The 21,903-nt window shown below is 42.8% G+C and overlaps 1 protein-coding gene across 5 annotated transcripts in view; it reads right to left on the reverse strand.

Moving 5' to 3' along the window:
• The window catches only part of DIP2B (disco interacting protein 2 homolog B), a 181,089-nt gene that overhangs the window by 59,338 nt on the left and 99,848 nt on the right, over positions 1 to 21,903 (reverse strand). For all 5 annotated transcript variants that reach the window (XM_083728810.1, XM_083728813.1, XM_083728814.1 and 2 more), the window contains exons 3-4: positions 10,618 to 10,740; positions 5,666 to 5,791 (exon numbers count right to left, since the gene is read on the reverse strand). In XM_083728810.1, the coding sequence (XP_083584936.1) occupies positions 5,666 to 5,791; positions 10,618 to 10,740 (249 nt within the window). The remainder of the gene's footprint in view (positions 1 to 5,665; positions 5,792 to 10,617; positions 10,741 to 21,903) is intronic.

Here is a 21,903-nt window from a genome sequence, read left to right on the forward strand (position 1 = left end):
TTAATACAAGCCAGATTCTTTGCACTGAGACTGGCATTTGGCAAAGGAGGAAAGGATGAGACAGAGGAACAATCAGCTCCAACACTCACTCCCAGCTTCGTAGACCAGGAAGCTGGAAAATATCATCAAAATTGAGCATTCTCCACTGGGAAGCACACAGAACACAGAGAGCTTGCACCTTTATCCTGCAACCCTAAACATTCTACAGAAAGAGGGGAGGAAGATGCAGACTGAAGCTATGGAGCACTCCATGAAAGAATCCAATCTTTCCTAACCCTAATCCTAAACTGGATTCATGGTTCAAATGGTAATTTTAATTTGCAACGTCTGGGTACGGTCCAAAGGTGACTACCAGGGAACCACATGCATGCTGCCCTGCATTCTCTGATGGAAGGCGGACAGGATATATAAATGTAGGTAGATAAATAAAAAACCATCTTTTAGCTCTCATAGGGCCCTTCAACATTACCTTAGCAGCATGGCAGCAGCTGCTGCATTGCCCACTCTGCCTGTGCCACTCTGGCAACACACTGCAGCAGTTTCTGTGCTGCTAAGACAACATCAGAAGGTTCCTTCAGCTGCAGAAGGAAATGTGTGTGAGGGCAAAAAAATAAAATAAAGCTTGCTGGGTAACAAATTACGAGTAGAAAGATAAGCAAATCTGTTTTATTTCATTTAAATTCTTATTATCTAAAATATTTCAAAAGGCCAACTCAATTTCTCCCCCCATGTGGACTTCGGAATAATATTTTAGAATAGGAACAGGAGGTCCACCAACTGTTTGCAATAAATTTTGCAATAAATGGATGCCTTGGTTAAGATGAAACTAGAAGATAAAAAATAACTGCAGCCCTCTGGTTCATGATACACTTCCAGTCCAATTTATAAAGTTCCAACACACCCCTGATGCACATGTGTCCGGTTCAATTTTGCCCCACCCCGGTCCATTCTGGGAGAATAGCAATGGGTGTTGAGAGGGTCTATAATTTTTTTCCAGCTTTTCCTGCAAGGGGAACACATTACATTTAAAGCATCTGGTCTGGCAAAGGTCAAAAGAAATACCCACAAATACACTCTGCTTCAGTCTTCTAAGGTCCTGAGCCCAGGAAATTCTACCCCTGAACCATCATATGAGCATTCATGTGCTCAGCCTCGAAATTACCCTCAATCACCTGATTTAGACGCAACGGAAAACCATGCTTTCCTACTATGAGAGAATGATCTAAAGCAAGCCCCAGGCTTGGATGTTCCCACCCCCATGCCTGCAAGAAAAAGAAGCTTTTGGTTATAAACTAACTACAGTTCCCTGTGGCATCTGAACTCAGAAACTGTTTTAAGCAGAGGTTAGATGCTCAACTATCAATAATGTTATAACTAGATTTCCTGTCTTGGCACGAGTTTGGACAAGGTGACCTTTGAGGTTCTTTTCTAGGGTTCCATCTGATGCTGTAGACCAGCCCTTGACCACCTGGTGCCTGGCAGATGTTTTGGACTACAACTCCCAAGTGCTGGTTGAGCTGATTGGAGTTGTAGTCTAAAACATAGGAAGGGTACCAAGTTGGTAATGGCTTCTAAGGAGTATTGCCCAATGGAAGCTCATCCCACAGTGAACCATTCGTTTGTAAAGCGAAGCTCCATGCTTTGTGCTGCAAATAGGTTTGTGTTGTGTACACTACTGTTATGTCAGTGTTTTTTGCAGCAAACAAATACACTATAGATGATACACAGATACACACGGATCTATGCATGTGCCTGGAAAACTTTATTGGGCCAGGTTATCTAGATACATACACAGTGGTACCTTGGGTTAAGTACTTAATTCGTTCCAGAGGTCTGTTCTTAACCTGAAACTGTTCTTAACCTGAAGCACCACTTTAGCTAATGGGGCCTCCGGCAGCTGCTGCCGCGCCGCCGGAGCACGATTTCTGTTCTCATCCTGAAGCAAAGTTCTTAACCCGAGGTACTATTTCTGGGTTAGCGGAGTCTGTAACCTGAAGCGTATGTAACCTGAAGTGTATGTGACCCGAGGTACCACTGTACAATGGTGTTTTAATGTGTGTGTGCACATGCAAAAACTAAAGGTAGTCATCTTGACCCATAAAAAAGATTAGAGAATTCATATTTAGACAATGCCTTTATTTAGGCCACCCATGATATGTACATATATGTGTGATGTGCATACTGTGCATGGGCTGCAGGGTACTTTATGGTATGCTGGCAGCAAATATATTAACATAAAACATGGAGCTGCCCTGAGATCACAGAGCAACTTGGTTTCTCTGAATTTCTGTGAAGTCAGGGTGAACAAGTCTCTTGTTTTGGCTCCAAGGAAGTGATATCCTCCATTAAACCTGTCATGTGCTGTGGGTTATGGTTATGCCTTTAAATGTTCAATGTCTTTAAAAACCACTACAAGCCCTACTGGGAGTGGTTAATGAACCTTAATGCTGTCTTTTTCTTCGGATCAAATGCAGAAGACTGCACACATGGGGAGGGGGTTTGTAGAATTTAGCCCAGTATGAGGGCTTCCAAGTTCCTCGTGGGTGACCTAATTGTGTAGAAATTCAGATTCTTTTCAGAGGACTTGAATTACTGCCATCTCATTTCTCAGTGTGAGCCTGAATTCATTCCCTAATGTCATGAGGTTATATTACTTCAGCATCTCTATTTGTAGGGGTCCTTTGTGTGCTTAGATATTACTCAGTCATGTGGACCAGAATATCAGCAAACAGCCACATGTACAACAAGGATTAAAATCCTGAGGATATTTCTCCTTCGCCCCCCTGTGTGTGAGTTTGTAGCCAAGCCTACATTGTGCTTTTGACTGAGCAAAGTTGGCTGCAGCAGAAGCATTAAAAGGCCAAGGTGGTAGTGATTTCTAAAGGCACTGGGTACAGCTGACATCTGAGCTCATGAAACTAGTTTCTTTAAACCAGGATTTGTGAATCTGCGGGGCATTCAGATGATGTTGCATTAGTTCCAACCAGCAGATGTTGCATTAGTTCCAACCAGCTAATGGCCGGGGTGGTAGTTGTAGTCTATCAGTGTCTGGAGGACTACAAGTTCCCAATTACTTGTTTAAACTATGGTTAGTGAGAACAAGCCAGGATCAAACAGTGGTTTCGGATGTTAGTTTATTCTCAACTTGAGATAAGAGTCTCACGCTCCAAGTGGATTCAGATTTTGGAAGAGGCTAGCCACAATTACAACCTATCCAATGTTATGATGCTGCTGAGGGATGGGGGGTGCACTAACAGAAAGTTCAACTAAACCTATACATGGCTTCTTATTTATGGAGTGGAAGCTCCATTGCCCAAATGCTGCGCAAAGCTCATGAGCCAAGCAATTATGTCTCCACCACTTTGATCACCATTAATCAGCTGTCCTGAGTAGCGCTGTCAAGCTGATCAAAGCCATAAGGAGATTCACTTTTCCCAGGGCTGCTATCTGTCCCCACTGACAGTTAACAGCTGGTTGGCACCATGAACCCCAAATTCCTGTTAATCAAACACCCAGAAGACTGACAGAAATGAGTGTCCCCAAATCACTGGCACATTAATGAGAATTATTATGCTGAATAAGCTCCTCAGCTCTAATATTGCAAGTTTACAATAAGGGGAGCAGTAATTGCTCCTGTGAATAGACTCTGTTGACTATACAGTATACGGATTTTTTTCAAATGCATAATCAGGGAACATAAAATCGTGTAGCTTTCCCTGAATTACACTAGAATGGGAGCATCTGAATGCCATCTTTGTACATTTACTAGCTCATTAGTCATAACGGCGTGTTCAAAAGCAATTAACTTGACCCCACAGTGGCTCTAGAACTTGGGTTCAAGAAATGTCAAATGGGGAAGAGTTTAGCTTATGTGCTGCCATCTAGCTCTGCTCAAAAGAAGGAAATGCAGACCAATCTGTCACATCAACCAAGGAAGCCATCTTGCAACCAGGCCAGAGAGAATCTGATGATGCTCCTCATGGCAAAAAGGTGTGTGGGCCAAAGCTAAAACAGGGTGAGGCCAAAGAAAGAAAGAAAGCCCTTTCCAAGGCTAAACTAGAAGTTTAGAGGGCAACCTAAATTAACTCCCTAAATTAATTTGAAGGGCAATCCTAATTAGCGTGGGGTCTCCATTTATTTATTTTTATGATTAAAATGAATTGAAAACGAACTGAGAATAAATGAAACTCAAACTGAAAATTAACTTGTAGATAATTCAAACTCAAACACCACCCAATGTTTACATTTTTTTTACTACATCCTAGGTCAGGAATTCCGCTCCGGCGGGAAGGTAAACAGCGTTTCCATGCGCTGCTCTGGTTCGCCAGAAGCAGCTTAGTCATGCTGGCGACATGACCCGGAAGCTGTACACCGGCTTCCTCGGCCAATAACGTGATATGAGTGCCGCAACCCCAGAGTTGGTCACGACTGGACCTAATGGTCAGGGGTCCCTTTACCTTTATCTTTTAGGTCAGGAATTAGTAAGATGTGTAAGATGTTCACTTTGGCCACAGATAGTCCCGAAGACTTTTAAAGTTGGTTAGCGATTTGGAGCTGCGAAAAGGATGTGGGGAGATCACTACTGCCAATTTGGTCCCAAGGCTGGTCATGTTCATATGTTAATTTCTGATCCTCTCAAATGATTTCCATGTGCTCCTATAAAAATTCCCAGAAGCACACTGAGCTCTTCTGCTGAACTCTGTGTAGTCCCCTTACCCTCGCAAGCCCCCTATGCTGCTATCCTAACTGCTACATCTGACTTTTCTTAGAACAGCACAACTACTGCTGGTAAATATGGTAGGGGGCTGGGGGTCAAGATATGGGCCCCACCCCGACTATAAAGCAACTTATATCATAAAAAGGCTAAACAGCTTCACCTCCGTGCCACTACAATGCTGATTTTTTTTCTATTTTACTTGAATGAGAAGAGTGTAACACCCAGATGTTACAGGACTGTTGGCATGAGCCGAAGCACACTAAGTGTGTAAACCTGTTTTTACACAGCCCTTCACTTCACGTACGGCGCAGCCTGAGAAAAAGAAATGTGTACTCATTAATGTTTGATAGCAAAACCACCGGGATCTGTAGCAAAGCCATCTGATCTCTTTTATTGGAGATCTCAGTAAATAAGGACCACCTCAGGCCACTCTATGAACAGGAAACGCGTGCCAACCACACGGTAAGTGGTTGTGGTTAACGTTTAAAAGCCTGCCTGGAAGCCCTGCCCTACCATATGAAAGCCCTGTAGCCTAATCCAGTATAATCTGATGAGACAGCAGTGAGAAAAATCAACTCTGCACACACTCAGGAGCACTCCATTCTTCACTATTTCTTCTTAAGTAGTAGGACTCAGCCCTCCAAACGCTGAAAACAATTGCTGCACTTGAACTGATTAATTGTAAAGTATTTTAATTCTCATTACTCATGTGCAAGCTTCAGATCCTTTGGATGTAAGTTACGGATTAAGACGAAAACACGAAGATTTTTCATCTCAGAGACTTCACCTCTTACCAAAACAAACACCAACCATAAGTGTGAGGACATAAAGAGAAAAAAATTGAATGCTTTAACCGCGGCTCAAGTGTGATAGAAGAGCCAGCTGAAACGCTGTTGCAAATTTAAGATTCCAATCAGGAATTCAAGCAGATATGGGTAGATCTCTAACCTGGAGGGGTGCAGGCATCAGCTGGAGACTGTACAAATGTGGACCGTCTTTTTGTTGGCATGGGCAGGGCCATCTTCTGTTCCTTGTGTTTTGCCAATGCAGCTTGCACTGCCTCCGTATGGATGTCTGCAGATGGGGGTGGAAATCAGTGAGTACATCAGAAATCTGCATGGTAGAAGGCAACGTCAACGCCACCTATTGGGCTATCCTTCTGTAGCTGTGTAAGAAATGCCGGGCATCCAGCCACACCGTTAGGTGTAACGGAACTGGGCATACTTACAAACCCCTCAAAATTGGCCAAAGCTGCATCTCTCTCTCTCTCTCTCTCTCTCTCTCTCTCTCTCTCTCTCTCTCTCATATACACACACACTGCTACACACCTATTTTAACTTGCTTTCTGCTTACTTCGTAAGTGTTACTAGAAAAATGAAACCTGTGCCGTTAATAAAGATAGTGCAACTCGTACAGCGCATTGGCGACAAATATTCAAACAGTTGTTCGGAAATAATTTTACACCATTTATCAAATATGTAAGAAAGAGACAATTACTTACAAAGTGCCCTGAAAACTTACAAACTACCTAAAATTGCAATATCGGATTTTATGCAGTTCTTACAAATTATTGACTCTCCAAAACTTATTGGGGGGGGAGATGATTCCCCCAAAAAAGCTCAACAACTTTGGGAATATGGCAACCGTATAATATAATGAATAGATACAATACATTTTCAAAGGTGCAGTTAACATTCTCTCCCCCCCCCCAAAGTGTTTATTTGCAAACCAGAATTGCAGAAAAGAGGAGATTGATTAAAACCAAAAGAGCACAGTCCAAATATGGGACATGAAATCCCAACTGATTACCAATTAAAATTTTTCTGCCATCAATCATCCTCACCCATGTCAAGGTCTAGGAAACTTGACTGAGCCATGCCCAAACATTCTAGGGAGTGAGAACCAATTCTAAACAGGGTGCCTGCTATAAGTGAAACTAACCGTGAACACCCCTGTATGAGACATGCACATAAAATGCTTCAAGTCCAAAGTTTCTTTAAATTCAGAACCCTGAACGTCTGGGGTTGTGTTCTAACCACATTACAGGGGAACAGCACCAGTACTACCAGTTGTGGAGAAATTACTTTACTACAAATGTCCTTCAGTGGGGATATTTTTACTGTATTTTTGGTTTCTATGGAAGCCGCCCAGAGTGGCTGGGGAAACCCAGCCAGATGGGCGGGGTACAAATAAATTATTATTATTATTATTATTATTATTATTATTATTATTATTATTATTATTATTTCATTGAGAAAAGTGTATGTTTTTAGAGCTGCCTCTTCTTAAATCCAACTCATGCTAGACAACCAGCTTTCTCTGTACTACAGAGATATAAGAGCCCCAGAATATGGGTCAATAATTTAGTGAAAACCCCCAACGTAAACTGTATAGCAAAACACCCACCCAGGGGACATGCCAGTACAGATTTGAGTTCCTCTTTTGTTACCAGTCTTAAAGTGTGTTTATTTGTCTCTCTGTGTGTGTGGTAGAGTTTTGGAACCCTACACAAAAGCATGGCAACTTTGCTGTTGGGAAGAAGAGGAGGAAAGTTCACCAATTTGCACAAAGCTAAAACAGCAAGTATGGCTGACGAGTCACATAGCCCATAGACCCCAAATCATATCCCATGCAAATTGTTGGGCTCTATCCACATACCCACATATAGCTACAGCTGTATGAATGTCTGGAAGATTTCCTCCTAAAACCTTTTAGTCAATTCTGTCCTCAATAGTATTTTTTCTAACAGCATTTGAACATATCTGATGCTTTGGTCTCAAAGGCCTGGTATAGCTTTGTGAGTTCAGCAGCAGCAGCAGCCTGCTCATGTTTGAACACTGTGCTCCAGAAGGGCCATTTCAGCAAGCTGACAGGGACCAGGGGGATTAGCCTGAAGGAGATTAGGCAAAAAGAAAAAGAGTTCATGCTGTAAATGCCAACTACTGAACATGACTCATCTGGACAGGCACAGTAGTTCAATGCTACAGATGAAACAAACGCCACATGATTCATATACTTCAGGAACGACTTATTTTTCAGGAGCACAATAAGAGGGAACAAATGGTGGTGGGAAGGTTATTTTACCAAGAAAGGCAGGAAAACACTTGTATGCTGAGAGGATTTAGCTGAGCGGGGCTGAAAACAAATTTCCGGATTGGCTGGTGACTTTGGAGTGGTGGTGCACAAATTGGACAATGGCAGAAAAGCAAATTATGATTCAGGACTCAAGAGTTTAACAATGTTAAACTCCATGAGGGTGGAGCAAGGACGTCATCAAAAGCTACCTGCAAGGCACAGAACCGCAGATAATGCAAACAAGCTGAGGAACATAATACGAAAACTAAGAAAAGCTAAGACTCTTGCAAGTCTCATGGACTGCAAGAAGATCAAACCTCTCCATTCTGAAGGAAATCAGCCCTGAGTGCTCACTGGAAGGACAGATTCTGAAGCTGAGGCTCCAATACTTTGGCCACCTCATGAGAAGAGAAGACTCCCTGGAAAAGACCCTGATGTTGGGAAAGATGGAGGGCACAAGGAGAAGGGGACGACAGAGGACAAGATGGTTGGACAGTGTTCTCGAAGCTACGAGCATGAGTTTGACCAAACTGCGGGAGGCAGTGGAAGACAGGAGTGCCTGCTGTGCTCTGGTCCATGGGGTCACGAAGAGTTGGACACGACTAAACGACTAAACAACAAAGAAAATCATTCATAATTTTTAATAATGCTCACTAGTCAGACATGAGCCCCGAAGAGCCAGTGTGGAGTAGTGGCTAGAGCGTTGGACTAGGACCTAGGAGATTGGAGTTCAGATCCAAAGCTCGCTGGGTGACTTTGCACCAGTCACTGCCTCTCAGCCTGACCTACCTCACAGGGTTGTTGTGCAGATTAAATCAGATGGGGGGGAACCACCTATGCCACCTTGAGGTCTTTGGAAGAAAAGGTGGGGTATAGACGCAATCAATACATAAATGAACAGAATTTGGGCACGTCTCCCTGCCACCCAATACCCTCTCACTTGTTGATCCAGCCAATACATGAGATCATCTGAATCCAGAGCTGTGCTAGTGGTGGTGGTTTTAAGTACTGCTATGCAGTATCCTCTGCAACACTTCCAAAATATAGACAGGAGAGTGTAATGGTTTGTGAGCTGCAAGCGAGTAGCAAATTCAAAGTGGCACCGCATCTTCTCCCTCTGCCTTAGCTAGCACTAAGAAGTAGAAATTTGGACATCAATGAGCCTAAAATCCTAGTTGCAAGATCTTGGCAAGATCTAATACCTGCTAGGGTTTGGAGACTCGTGATAGCTGCAGATGCTCACAAGAAGCAGACAGAAGAAGACTGACTATTTCTCTCATCGCTAGGTGGATGCATGTATCCTCCATACCAAGATGCAAGTTCTGCATGTGCAAGGGGCAACACATAACGTGCCACAGAGGATGGATGAATCTCCTCACTCCGCTCTCTCACAAGGGCTGGAAACAGCAGAAAGAGGTGCTAAGAGACCCACTTTATGTGAACGTCTCAAGTTGCCTTCAGTGGGCAGAGATGATATGTTGCACATGGAAATGTTTTGGATTGCACTGCATCTTGCAGGTTTCTGTCTGATGAAGTGAACCTTGGTATTTGGTAGGAGACTGTGCCGAGGTCTTGGAAACAAAGGATGCACAGAGTTTGAGGTGTGATAACTGATTCCAAAATGTGAAGAGACATACAGTGGTACCTCTGGTTACGTACTTAATTCGTTCCAGAGATCCGTTCTTAACCTGAAACTGTTCTTAACCTGAAGCACCACTTTAGCTAATGGGGCCTCCTGCAGCTGCCGCGCCGCCAGAGCACGATTTCTGTTCTTATCCTGAAGCAAAGTTCTTAACCCGAGGTATTATTCTGGGTTAGTGGAGTCTGTAACCTGAAGCGTATGTAACCTGAAGCATATGTAACCTGAGGTACCACTGTATTTATATATAAAGACAGCATAAATAAAATTCTCATTTTATCCTCACAACCCTGTGAGATAGCTTGTGGTAAGATATAGTGAGTTGCATGGCTGCAGGGGGATTTTAACACAGGGTAAACATATCTTCAGAAACCTGAAAGGCTGTCACATGGAGGATGGAGCAAGCTGGTTTTCTCCTGCTCTGGAGGCTAGGACCCAAATGGATGGATTCAAGTTACTAGAAGGGAGATTCTGATGGAACATCGGGAAGAATTTCCTGACAGTAAGAGATGTTTGATAGTGGAACAGACTTCCACGGGAAGTGACAGGCTTTCCTTCCTTGGAGGTTTTTAAGCAGAGGTTGGATGGCCATCTTTCATGTATGATCTAGTTGAGATTTCTGCATTGCAGGGGGTTGGACTAGATGACCCTCGGAATACCCTTCAACTCTACAATTCTATTATTCCATTCCCATATCCGAATCCAACATGCTAGACACTAGCCTCTGGTAGTGAATGCTCTACTTAAGGATGTATTTTTAGAAAAGCATTTTAAAAGACTGAAAAAGAAGCATGACACGAAAGGCCTTTTCTCCCTTAAAATCTAAGACTCTAGTAAAGGTAGCTTGAAGGCTTGCCTCTGCAACAATGCTTGAAGTGGACAACAGAGCAGAACTCAAATCCCAGCCAGCAGAAAGATGCAGCAAATTCTACATGAAGGATTTGGAATGAAAATGCTAAACTCATAGCCCTAATGTTTAAATCCTGGAGCTGCACTGAACTTTGTTTCACTTAGAGTAAACTCATATGAAATCAACAAAGCTAAGTTAGTGATCTCCAATAATTTTCATGGGTCTACTCAGAGGATGACTACCATTGGCTACAATCTCCTGATTTGATTTTAAAAAAATAAATGTAAAAAACAACAACCCCTCAATGTTTCTCAGATGAATTTGTAGTAGCCTTACCGGATCGATAGCGTTCATCTCTAGCTCCCCCAGATCGTGCCCGATGATACTTGGATGAAGATGGTGCTGCTGCTGGAGTGGGTGTCTGATTTCGGGGTTCCTTTTGCAGACCTGGGTCGACCCCTGGGGAAATATTACCAAAAAAATACTACTTTATGAAAGAGTCAAAGAAAATAAATGGCTTCTTCTGACCAGCATTCAGGATCTGTATTGGCTGATTGTCCAGTAACGATATAGGTGCTTTTGCACGCAAATGAGAAATTGACAACGGGCAGAATTTTTTCCAGCAAAATCTTACACAATTGCATCAAGTTGTGGGATTTCCTTTACTGAGAGTTTTAAGAAGGTAAAAAGGTAAAGGTAAAGGACCCCTGGATGGTTAAGTCCTGTCAAATGCGACTATGGGGTTGCAGTGCTCATCTTGCTTTCAGGCCGAGGGAGCCGGTGTTTGTCCACAGACAGCTTTCCAGGTCATGTGGACAGCATGACTAAACCGCTTCTGGTGCAACGGCACAGAAACGCTCCTTACCTTCCCGCCACAGCGGTACCTATTTATCTACTTGAACTGGTGTGCTTTCAAACTGCTAGGTTGGCAGGAGCTGGGACAGAGCAACGGGAACTCACCAAGTCGCAGGGATTCAAACCTTTTAAGAACAGGCTACATGACCATCCACAAAAGATTCTTTGAATATTACAGCACAGGTAGAAAAAATCCCAGGAGTCTTGAATGCCTATATCCACACATATGTTATAGTGCTGTCTAAGCTTATAAAATATTCAACCAAGGGTCAACTTGCTAACTTAAAAATTAGTTGCCAACAGCAAGGAACATGCAACAGCATTCAGCCCTGGTCTAGAATAGCAAACAGCTTCCAGCTCATTATGTCCATTACACAGTACTTGTAGAGCATGCATAGCGTCCACAAGGTTTTGAGCAGAGGGAAGGATGAAGTGAGGGCAGAAATTGGAGCGTGTGCTGACCAGATGCCTGCACATTTAAGCAACATTTGGAGATTCTTAACTCCCACCCCAATTACACTGCCCATGAAGGAACTAATAATTAAGTCATTATGCTTTTATCAGGAACATGAACAGCAAGTGACAGAGTGCAGTGCAGATGACACACAACTAGGCACAAGCCTTTAGCGTTCTGCAGGCTGAAACATAGGCAAAAAATGCATTCTCCTAGCAGGGCAAATAACAACATCTCCCAGCTGAGCAAGTAAGTGGCAGTTTATACCTCCTCTAGGAACAGCAAAGCTATCTCTGCTGCATTTCCCAGCCCTAAAAATCTATGAGGAGCAACCTGAATAACCTTGCAATGTTTTTCCCCAGCACGACAGTCGTAGTTGCATATGCTTCCTCCTTCCTTATTCTTTAGGGAAAGGAGAGTATCAGAAGCCATCTGAGTTGGGGCAGAATGAGGAGGTTTGTGGAAAATATTTGCAGCTAGGTTCAGTTTATTCTTGTATGCACATTTATCAGCAAATGTATGCATGTAGATTCATGAACCCAGAAGGATGAGTGCAATGGAAAAAAAGCATTTGGGGAGGAAAATATTACCCATGGAACTTGTTACTTCTAACCTTCCAAACTTGAGTCAAATAAGAAACTGATCAGAGTACGTCAATCTAATTCCTGATATTTCATACCCTCCAACATTTCTCTGATGAAAATTGGGACGTCCCATTCCATAATTATAATGTTACTATTTATACCCCACACACATCTTACTGGGTTGCCCCAGCTACTCTGGGCAACATATATAAAAACATGTAAAACATTTTAAAAAAAACAAAAAACACCTTCCCTATACAGGTTTGCCTTCAGGCAGCTTGGAGGGTCGAAAAACTCCATACCCTCCAACATTTCTCCGATGAAAATAGGGACATCCTAAGGGAAAGTGGGACATTCCAAGATCAAATCAGAAACCAGGATAGCTTTTCTAAATCAGGGACGTCTCTGGAAAATAGCGACACTTGGAGAGTCAGATATTTTTCAACCAAAGCCCTGAAGTCTTATAGGGATAATAAAAGCATTCAAGCACAATAAAGCAAACTACAAAAAGTTTATAAACACGGTGGTATAGGCTTGTTTGGATGTGGGAAGGGAAATGTGTTATTTTAAAAGTTGCTGACCTTTCTGAATGAACAATTGGAATCTGCTATTTTTACTAAGTAGGCCACAATAGAGAAATGGATTATTTCACAGAAGGCTACCTGACTTGGAAATCTGATATGCAGTACATTCATTTTTAAAAGATTGGCAGGAAGTGCTTGGAAAAATAAGTTGTTTACAATTTGGGAGACGAAGGCCTTAGAGTGGAAGTGGAGGCATTCACTAGTCAGGATGAGTGATGTTATCCCCAGTTTAGCAATAAATTCATAGCTTAGATCAGCATTTTTCAAAGTTTCCACCTTCCGCACTGATTTGCCTGTCAAGGAATTGCATTATGAAGAATTCTGTAGCAGATTCTAGGGTTCTGCTCACACAAGATACTGGCTGTGCTTCATGGTCAGAGTTGGACCAATATCCTAACTCAGCAGTTCTCAAATGGTGGACCAGGGGACATCTGTGGCTGGGTCTCCGTACCACAGCTTGCCCTATCTCTCCTCACCCACCCACCCTGCCCTTGCTAAGCCCCAGTAATTTTCAGTCCTCTCAAATAGGTCCTGGGAGTTGGAAATTGGAGAATTCCTGTATTAACACACACAACAAACCATCTCCTAAAGATGCACACATTACAGAAGAAAATTGGTAGGGAAAGGCAAACTTTGCCTGACACTGCACGCTCACATTAAGCAACTCTATATACAAGGACTCCATGATCACTGCAGATGGTGACAGCAGCCACGAAATTAAAAGACACCTGCTTCTTGGGAGAAAAGCAATGACAAACCTAGACAGCATCTTAAAAAGCAGAGACATCACCTTGCCAACAAAGGTCTGTATAGTTAAAGCTATGGTTTTCCCAGTAGTGATGTATGGAAGTGAGAGCTGGACCATAAAGAAGGCTGATCGCCAAAGAATTGATGCTTTTGAATTATGGTGCTGGAGGAGACTCTTGAGAGTCCCATGGACTGCAAGAAGATCAAACCGATCCATTCTTAAGGAAATCAGCCCTGAGTGCTCACTGGAAGGACAGATCCTGAAGCTGAGGCTCCAATACTTTGGCCCCCTCATGAGAAGAGGACTCCCTGGAAAAGACCCTAATGTTGGGAAAGATGGAGGGCACAAGGAGAAGGGGACGACAGAGGACGAGATGGTTGGACTGTGTTCTCGAAGCTACGAGCATGAGTTTGACCAAACTGCGGAAGGCAGTGGAAGACAGGAGTGCCTGGCGTGCTCTGGTCCATGGGGTCACGAAGAGTAGGACACGACTACACGAATAAACAACAACAACAACAACAACATATAAAAGGAACACAGTTTGAAGACCAATATAATGAGTCCAATATTCTCTGGTATGGCTAAATTCTTTATTGCTTGGGGTCAGGTTTGAAAAATCCAACTGCCTGGGTCACGTAAGTATCTGAAATTCTGTGCTGACTCCTAAAACATAACTTGCTGGCATCAATATAAAATTGATCACATACATAACAAGTAACAGTTTCACAGCTGAAGAAAATAGCTGCAAACCACAAGATTCCTGCCCCCCTTCAATGAACAGCCCCCAATGACAGTCTATCCAATGAAAACTAGGCTACATTTAGGAGAGTTTGCCATTTTTAAAAAAATCATTAAATGTGTTTGGGCGGTTTTGGATGTAGAGGTGAACTGTCTCTGAGGAGAAAGTAAGCCTTTACCACTAATACATGGAATCAAACATTTATAGAATTTCATAAATTTCTAATCTTTAAAACAGTCCCTGAAGAATGAGAGAAGCAGAAAGGGCGGGAGTGGGAATACTTAGAAAAAGTTGTGTGAAATATAATAAGCAAATCTGAACCAAAGTTAACCCAATTCTGCAACAAGGAAAACCTAGCCCTGCAATTTGTAAAAAAATATATGCTTATGTTTATAATTTAATTCATTTTATAATTTAATTCATTTCATTTGAATCTTACCTTTCTTCCACCAAGGAAGTTGGCACCATACCAGGAATTTCTAGCCATTCTCCCATCTATGGTCCCTCAACAGACCCACTTAGCTTCAGCCAAGGTACTGCATTGCGAGCCTTCAGCCCTTGCCCCAGGACATGTTTTTATTACTTTGCATAATCAACTGCATGTTTTTTTCTATTCTGCATATTTTATTCTGCTTCTACGTGCCACACAAAAGCACAAGAGCCTATACGGTGCTTTGAAGATACAACTTTTGACCACAAGAAAACACACCTGAATAAAGTGTGATTTCAGGAGGCACTGGTTCAATAATTTCAAGCCAACTACAAAATATTAAGGACTATAAACTTGCTTTGTTTTCTAAATACAAGCTTCAACTTCTAAGAAAGCTGATTTCTACATTATGTGCTTTGTCTGTACTTGCACAAGATTGTGGTATACACTAAGCCCTACCTGTATATTCACTCTTCACTTAGTATGCAATTTTAATGTTAAACATACAATGCTCGCTCTAACATACCCACATAATTATTTAAGGCCCATCAGTCCATGAACCTAGCACTGTTAATTATAGTTTTCTTCTACTGTCGTTTCAGCTGCTAATTAGCAGTCACACTGGGTATCAGCTCAGTGTTGCATGAAAAGCAGAGGAATTATAAGAAGAGATCAAACTGCTTTTTTGTAGATAAATAACAAGGTTCTAAAATTAGCTGGAAATCCCCAAAGAATAAAATATACTTATTTGTAGCATTGCTGGGGAAAGCTCACCGATGAGCAAGAATGGGAAAATTACAGAGACTATTGAAGCCTGGGGGAGCAGAAAGATTCATAAGTGTTTCTTCCATTTTTTTCCTTTCTTGTTTTTCTCTTCTTCTTTTCTGTTCATTGCAATGGGATGAATGTAACATGATAGAGGGATTTTGTGCCAAACATTTAGAGCTGTGACGAACTGACAACTGAAGATGCTGAACGTTCTTTATTGGCTAGCCAAATGGGATGTCCAATGTTTGGTAGCAAATAAATGTAGGGGCTATAGGTAGGGACCTCTTACAAAAAGGCAAACTACTACAGGCAAATACAGACAAAGATACAGACATAGTGTGTGTGTGTGTGTGTGAGAGAGAGAGAGAGAGAGAGAGAGAGAGAGAGAGAGAGAATGAATGAATGTGGGTGGGTGTTTACATTTCAACTGTCATTTCTTTCATGGCTTTGGTTCCCAATTTTCACAAGTTTACCCAAAAAAAAGAAAAGTTCTGTAAGAACAGCATGCTTGCCATGTTGATCCCAGAGGGTGATACTAACAAAGAACTAAAACATACTGTCATTCATTCAAATGGGCCCAGACATGGAAATTTTTCTACAAAAAATGATGCATCTTTACAATAACATTCAGGTTTGCAGAGGATTACAAAATAATGGAGAACAGTCAGAAATACACTTCATACCCACGGCTTCACTTTCAATCCTAGACATTTTTCTCTTGGGATAACCCACAACATTAAAAAATGACTTCAAAGTAAACTAAATGAAGTACTGTACGCACTTTTCCCGCCTTAAAAACTAAGGGGAAAAGTCTGTGCGTCCTATGGAACAAATGCAGGGGGGAGGCAGGCAGGAAATCCCCCAAGAGCCCCACACAGGCTTCGTGTGGCTCTTGCGGGCTTTTCCCCAGGAGGGAGAAGGGACTGACACGGCCAGTCAGTCCCTTCTCCCTCCTCTAGAAAAGACTTGCGCAACCTCTCCAGCCGCGGGAGGCTGTGCAGGGCTAAAGAGGAAGCCAGGGCAGCGGGCGCGATCCAGCCCCGCTCGCTGCCCTGGCTTCCTCTTTAGCCTTGCATGCCTCTCCAGCTGCGGGAGGCTGCGCAAGGCTAAAAGAGTGGCAGGTAGGGGGGTACCTACCTAGACACTGAAGCCACATCTCTCTCCGATGAAAATTGGGAGTGGCCATTGTGTGAAGTGGCTGTGGATCTCCTGCCGCAGAACTGCAGGACTGTATAGAGTTGGGAGGGCCACCCAAGGGTCATCTAGCCAAGCCCCCTCACAATGTAGGAATCACAGCTAAAGAACGCCAGGCAGATGGTCCCCCAACCGCTGCTTAAAAGCCTCCAGTGGTGGAGACCCACAGCACCTTCCGAGGTCATAGAAGTGCAGGGTTGAAAGGGAACCCCAGGAGTCATCTAGTCCAGCCCCAGTGGACAGCGGGCGCGATCCATCCCGTTGTGCAAGGCTAAAGATGCTGCACAAAGAGGAGGCCAAGGCAGCGAGTGGGATGGATCGCACTCGCTGCCTTGTCTTCTTCCTTAGCCACGCTGGAGAGCTTTAGCTCCTGGCTGGAGAGATTGCGCGGCTATGGATCCCGCTCGCTGTCTTGGCTTCTTTGGGGCTGGGGGGGAACCCGGGCTTCCCCCACAGCCCCGAGAAGCTCTGCGCGCAGCCTGTCCGTTGCTCTTTGGGGCTGGGGGGGGAATAATATATTTTTCCTTGATTTCCCCCTCTAAAAACTAGGTGCGTCCTGTGGTCCGTTGCGTCCAATAGAGCGAAAAAGACGGTAATGGGGGAAGTACCTGGGGAAAAGAGACAACTACCTTTCTTGAAGCACTTATAATATGTGTCCCATACACAAGGTATTAAGACTTTTAATACATATACTCAAAAGATTTCCAGAATAGTTGCTTATCCCACTCCAGTACTTATCTCGGAAGAAACTCTATTCAACAATTGTTTTAGTGTATTCTAGAGAGAATGCAAGCAATGGATTTATATCAGCACTAATAAAGGGAGCAGCTACAAACCACAGCACTTACTTCCACAAAGGGTTGCATAGCTTACCTTGGATAACCATATGAGATATAAGTGAGAGTAAAAGAGCAAAAAAGTATTTTAGAGTGCTTTAATAAAAGTCCCGCAGCTAATGGTACAACTATAAAGTAGCCTAAGCCATGCCTTGGGGAGAGGTTTGTGTAGTCCAAATTCAAAATCATTTAAGAGTTTAGATTCAAGAACAGAACTGCAATTAAATGGTTTGGGACCTGTCTTGTCTCAAACTGCTTATTCTGGAAAATCAAAAATGTGATGAAATAAAGAAAAAGAGCTGGCTACCACCCCCTATATTGAGGGCTGCTCAACCCAGACCTCAGATGGCCTCTTCCAGTAATTTCAGGTACCGGTACATATTGAAAAGCACAAAGAGAGAGAAGCTGAGATTCAGTTGTATATCTGTAAGCCCTGAAATTGGTAACAGAAAATCGATTAGCCAGCTCAAAGGATTCTTTTTTCTTTTTCTTGGCAGGGATCTCCCTGAAACTTTAGACTATTTCCACCCCCACCCTTATACAGGACTATCTTCAAAATTATGTTAGGCAGAGCTGGGAAGTCAACTTGGACCAACTCATGCCAGTAAACATTTAAGTACTATACTTGTAAAACAGTGGGGTCAACAATGTCATGGCAGAAATACAATACTGAAAGATTTTTAAAATTAACTATGGTCAGCTCAAGGGCACCTTATACACATTTTTGCCCGCAAAACTGCGGGGGATACTTGATCTCTGCTGGAAATGTCAAATTAAATAAGCATTAACAGCTTCTACAATCCACATAGCAATAACTTCTTTCCAGAAGAGTTTACGCAGTTTGTTTAATGCTAAGAAACCCAAATATTGACTGTAACAGTCTTTGGACTAATACCAAGCAAAGGTAATAGGCCACTTTAAAAACAAACAAACTGAAAATAGAGTGCCTAGCAGAGCCTATTGAAGGGCTCCAATCCAGCACACATGTATCTGGGAGTAAGTTCCACTTGAGTTTGCAAGTGCTTGCATCAGAGGGTTGCACTGTATCATACTTTAGCACTGAAATTCAAATGCACCCTATTCCCACTCGCAATTTGCCACCTTTTTAAAAAGGAATCCAGAGACAGAGAAGTGAGAGCTGATCGCCGAAGAATTGATGCTTTTGCATTATGGTGCTGGAGGAGACTCTTGAGAGTCCCATGGACTGTAAGAAGATCAAACCTATCCATTCTGAAGGAAATCAGCCCTGAGTGCTCACTGGAAGGACAGATCCTGAAGCTGAGGCTCCAGTACTTTGGCTACCTCATGAGAAGAGAAGACTCCCTGGAAAAGACCCTGATGTTGGGAAAGATGGAGGGCACAAGGAGAAGGGGACGACGGAGGACGAGATGGTTGGACAGTGTTCTTGAAGCTACCAGCATGAGTTTGACCAAACTGCAGGAGGCAGTGGAAGACAGGAGTGCCTGGCGTGCTCTGGTCCAGGGGGTCACGAAGAGTTGGACACGACTAAACGAAAACATCCAGAGATAGCTGCCAGCCTACAAGCAAAGTGTTCTTGAATGCGAGTGAGCTACAGGGCAACCAGGTTTCTCTATTTTGGTACCCAAAGCAGCACTAAGCAAGCACTATATCAGAGTTCACATAGGAGAATATAATTCTTTCCCCAAATGTAAGACTGATTTTCACGTAATCTTAGGTACAATTTCAATGCAGTGCTGTCACCCACTGACATTCCCCACACCATGGTTAGCTGCCATTCAACTCACATGCAGTACAGAGCCCTCCACAAGAAAATTAGCCAAGGTTATCCACACATTTAGTGGTAGCCAAGGACTCTTGAATAGCTAAATGCTTTCACAATCCCAAGTTCACACATTATTAAGACACAAACTATAATTGTAATGGAAAGAAACAAATTATGAACCCGGGTTTCAACCGTGGTTCATTTAATGTGGCAGGTGAACCAAACCGTTGTTTTAGAGCAACAAAAGCTGAGTCATTTGGTTTTCAAAACTGTCAAGAAACCAACAATATAGGTATTGCTTGCTTCCTTCGGGAGTCAAAGCCTAGCAAATTTGGCATCAGCAAAACAGCGGGGTGGGGTGGAATTAAGTGCACAAACTATGAGTTATCAGCTATACACTATTGAGGAGGGGAGGGTACCATTACCTTGTCATTGACTAGGAAACTGGTCACAAAATGTGTCCATATTCGAACGGTCTCATGTTTTGGGGACGGCAAAGTGGGAGGGCTCAACCTCTAAACAGGAAAATACAGTGGTACCTCAGGTTAAGTACTTAATTTGTTCCGGAGGTCTGTTCTTAACCTGAAACTGTTCTTAACCTGAAGCACCACTTTAGCTAATGGGGCCTCCTGCGGCCGCTGTGCCGCCAGAGCACGATTTCTGTTCTCATCCTGAAGCAAAGTTCTTAACCTGAGGTATTATTTCTGGGTTAGCGGAGTCTATAACCTGAAGCGTATGTAACCTGAAGCGTATGTAACCCGAGGTACCATTGTAAAACAATGAAATACTTTTTACGATGCTTGGTTACTGGGCATAGAAAGACTCTGACGTGTCATGAACTGTGTGCACTAGGCAACAGGTACTTCTCACACCTGCACAAGCTTATTCCACACAACAACATTCCAAAGGGCCACCGATACACTACCTGGAGGAAATAATCTCATTACTTTCCAATGGCAAATACTGCAGCTTGAATATAGGGGAAATGCAGTATTTTATATTGGGGAAAAAGAATTTAAGCCCCGCACAACAAATGACCCAAAACTGCACATTTATGGGGCAATTAAAAACAATCTGGCAGGACCTGGAGACAGGGGTGCCAACTTGAATAAAATATTGCCAGGGGGGAGTGAATAAGCCCTGCCTTGCATAATCAATCACAAGATGTGGCACATGCATACCATTTGAATGGTAATGCCCATGAACTTTGGGAGTCCATGGTCCCCTCAAATATTTTACTGGAGGCGGGAGAGACTTCAGCCCCTAGGAATTGACTCCTATGCTTGGATATGACTGTTTTCCTAACTGGAGTTTTCTATAGAATTAAAGATACAAACTTTAAACAAAAACAACAACAAAAATATAAGTTGTCCAATATATGCCTTTTGGAGCAAACCCAATCCTGAACTACAGGGGAACAAAGAAAGCAGCAATTATACTGCAATGAAGTGGGGAGGAGAGGGAGCTGAACTTCCTGTAGGAAATCTGTATGACATGACATTTATGCTGACTAAAATAAAAGCAGCTGACACCTTGTCTGTATTTTGGCAGGGTTACCAGGTTAGCTATTTACTTGTCTGCTGCCTCCTCTCTACTCCACCCTGAACCCCAGGATCATGACTGTGTCTGGGCTTGCTAGAAATGAGTCAGTTCACTTTTTTTAAAGGAACTTTGGCATGCCATTTGTCATACCCAATCTGTGCACCATAATTGTGTGTGAAACATGTCAAGTAAACTGTGTGGGCAGCCTTGCCACTAACACACTGCAGTGACTCCCCTATTATATAAATGGACAGGGAGGAATAAATTCCATCCCTGTGCAGTGCCCGGTTTGCTTTAGCTGGCTGGCAAATGATGATGATGTTTATGAATATCACTCATTCCTTTGGTTGCTCTTACACTACAGCACAGCTATTTAAAAGCAGTAGCTAGGGATGCTTCATTAATGGCAAATGGACACCCTCTATCCACTCCTGGCACGGATTCACCCTGTGGTAAATGTCACATACCGTATTTTTCGCTCTATAAGACGCACTTTCCCCCTCCTAAAAAGTAAGGGGAAATGTGTGTGCGCTTTATGGAGCGAATGCAACCGGGAGGCTCTGCTCAGCACTCCCTTTAAAGAGCTGCGTGGAACGGCTGCCCTTCTCCCTCCTTGGGAAAAAGCCCCCAAGAGCCGCACACACGCTCTTTTTTAAAAAAAAAAAAAAAAAATTTTATTGAGTTTAAGAAATACAGAAAAAAGAATAAAAGATAGATGTAAGAAAATAGAATAGAAGAATAACAAATTTCCATGTTCTTTTTTCATCAAATCTAAAGGACTTCCCCGCATCCTCCAAACCCTGCATTCTCTGTCATATAAAACATCAGCAATTTGTTAACTTATTTCAAAGCTTATTGTATCTTCCATTTTATCATGTTCCCTGATTTCAAATATACTGTAACCCAATTCTTGTACGTTTTGTATTAAACACAATAAAGTTGTTTCATTATTTTACCTCTAAATTCTTGTGTCTTAATTTTCATTTCATTAACTTACATTTGCTGAAGCTAGAGTTTCCTAAAAGGTGCATTTTTTTTTAACATTCATACAGCTTATAGTGTTTTTTCAAATAGTCCTTAAACTTTTTCCAGTCCTCCTCGATTGTTTCTTCTCCCAAGTCTCGGATTCTGCCAGTCATTTCGG

The sequence above is a fragment of the Podarcis gaigeae genome, assembly GCF_964106915.1.
Source record: "Podarcis gaigeae genome assembly, chromosome: 2".
NCBI classification, from domain to species: domain Eukaryota; kingdom Metazoa; phylum Chordata; class Lepidosauria; order Squamata; family Lacertidae; genus Podarcis; species Podarcis gaigeae.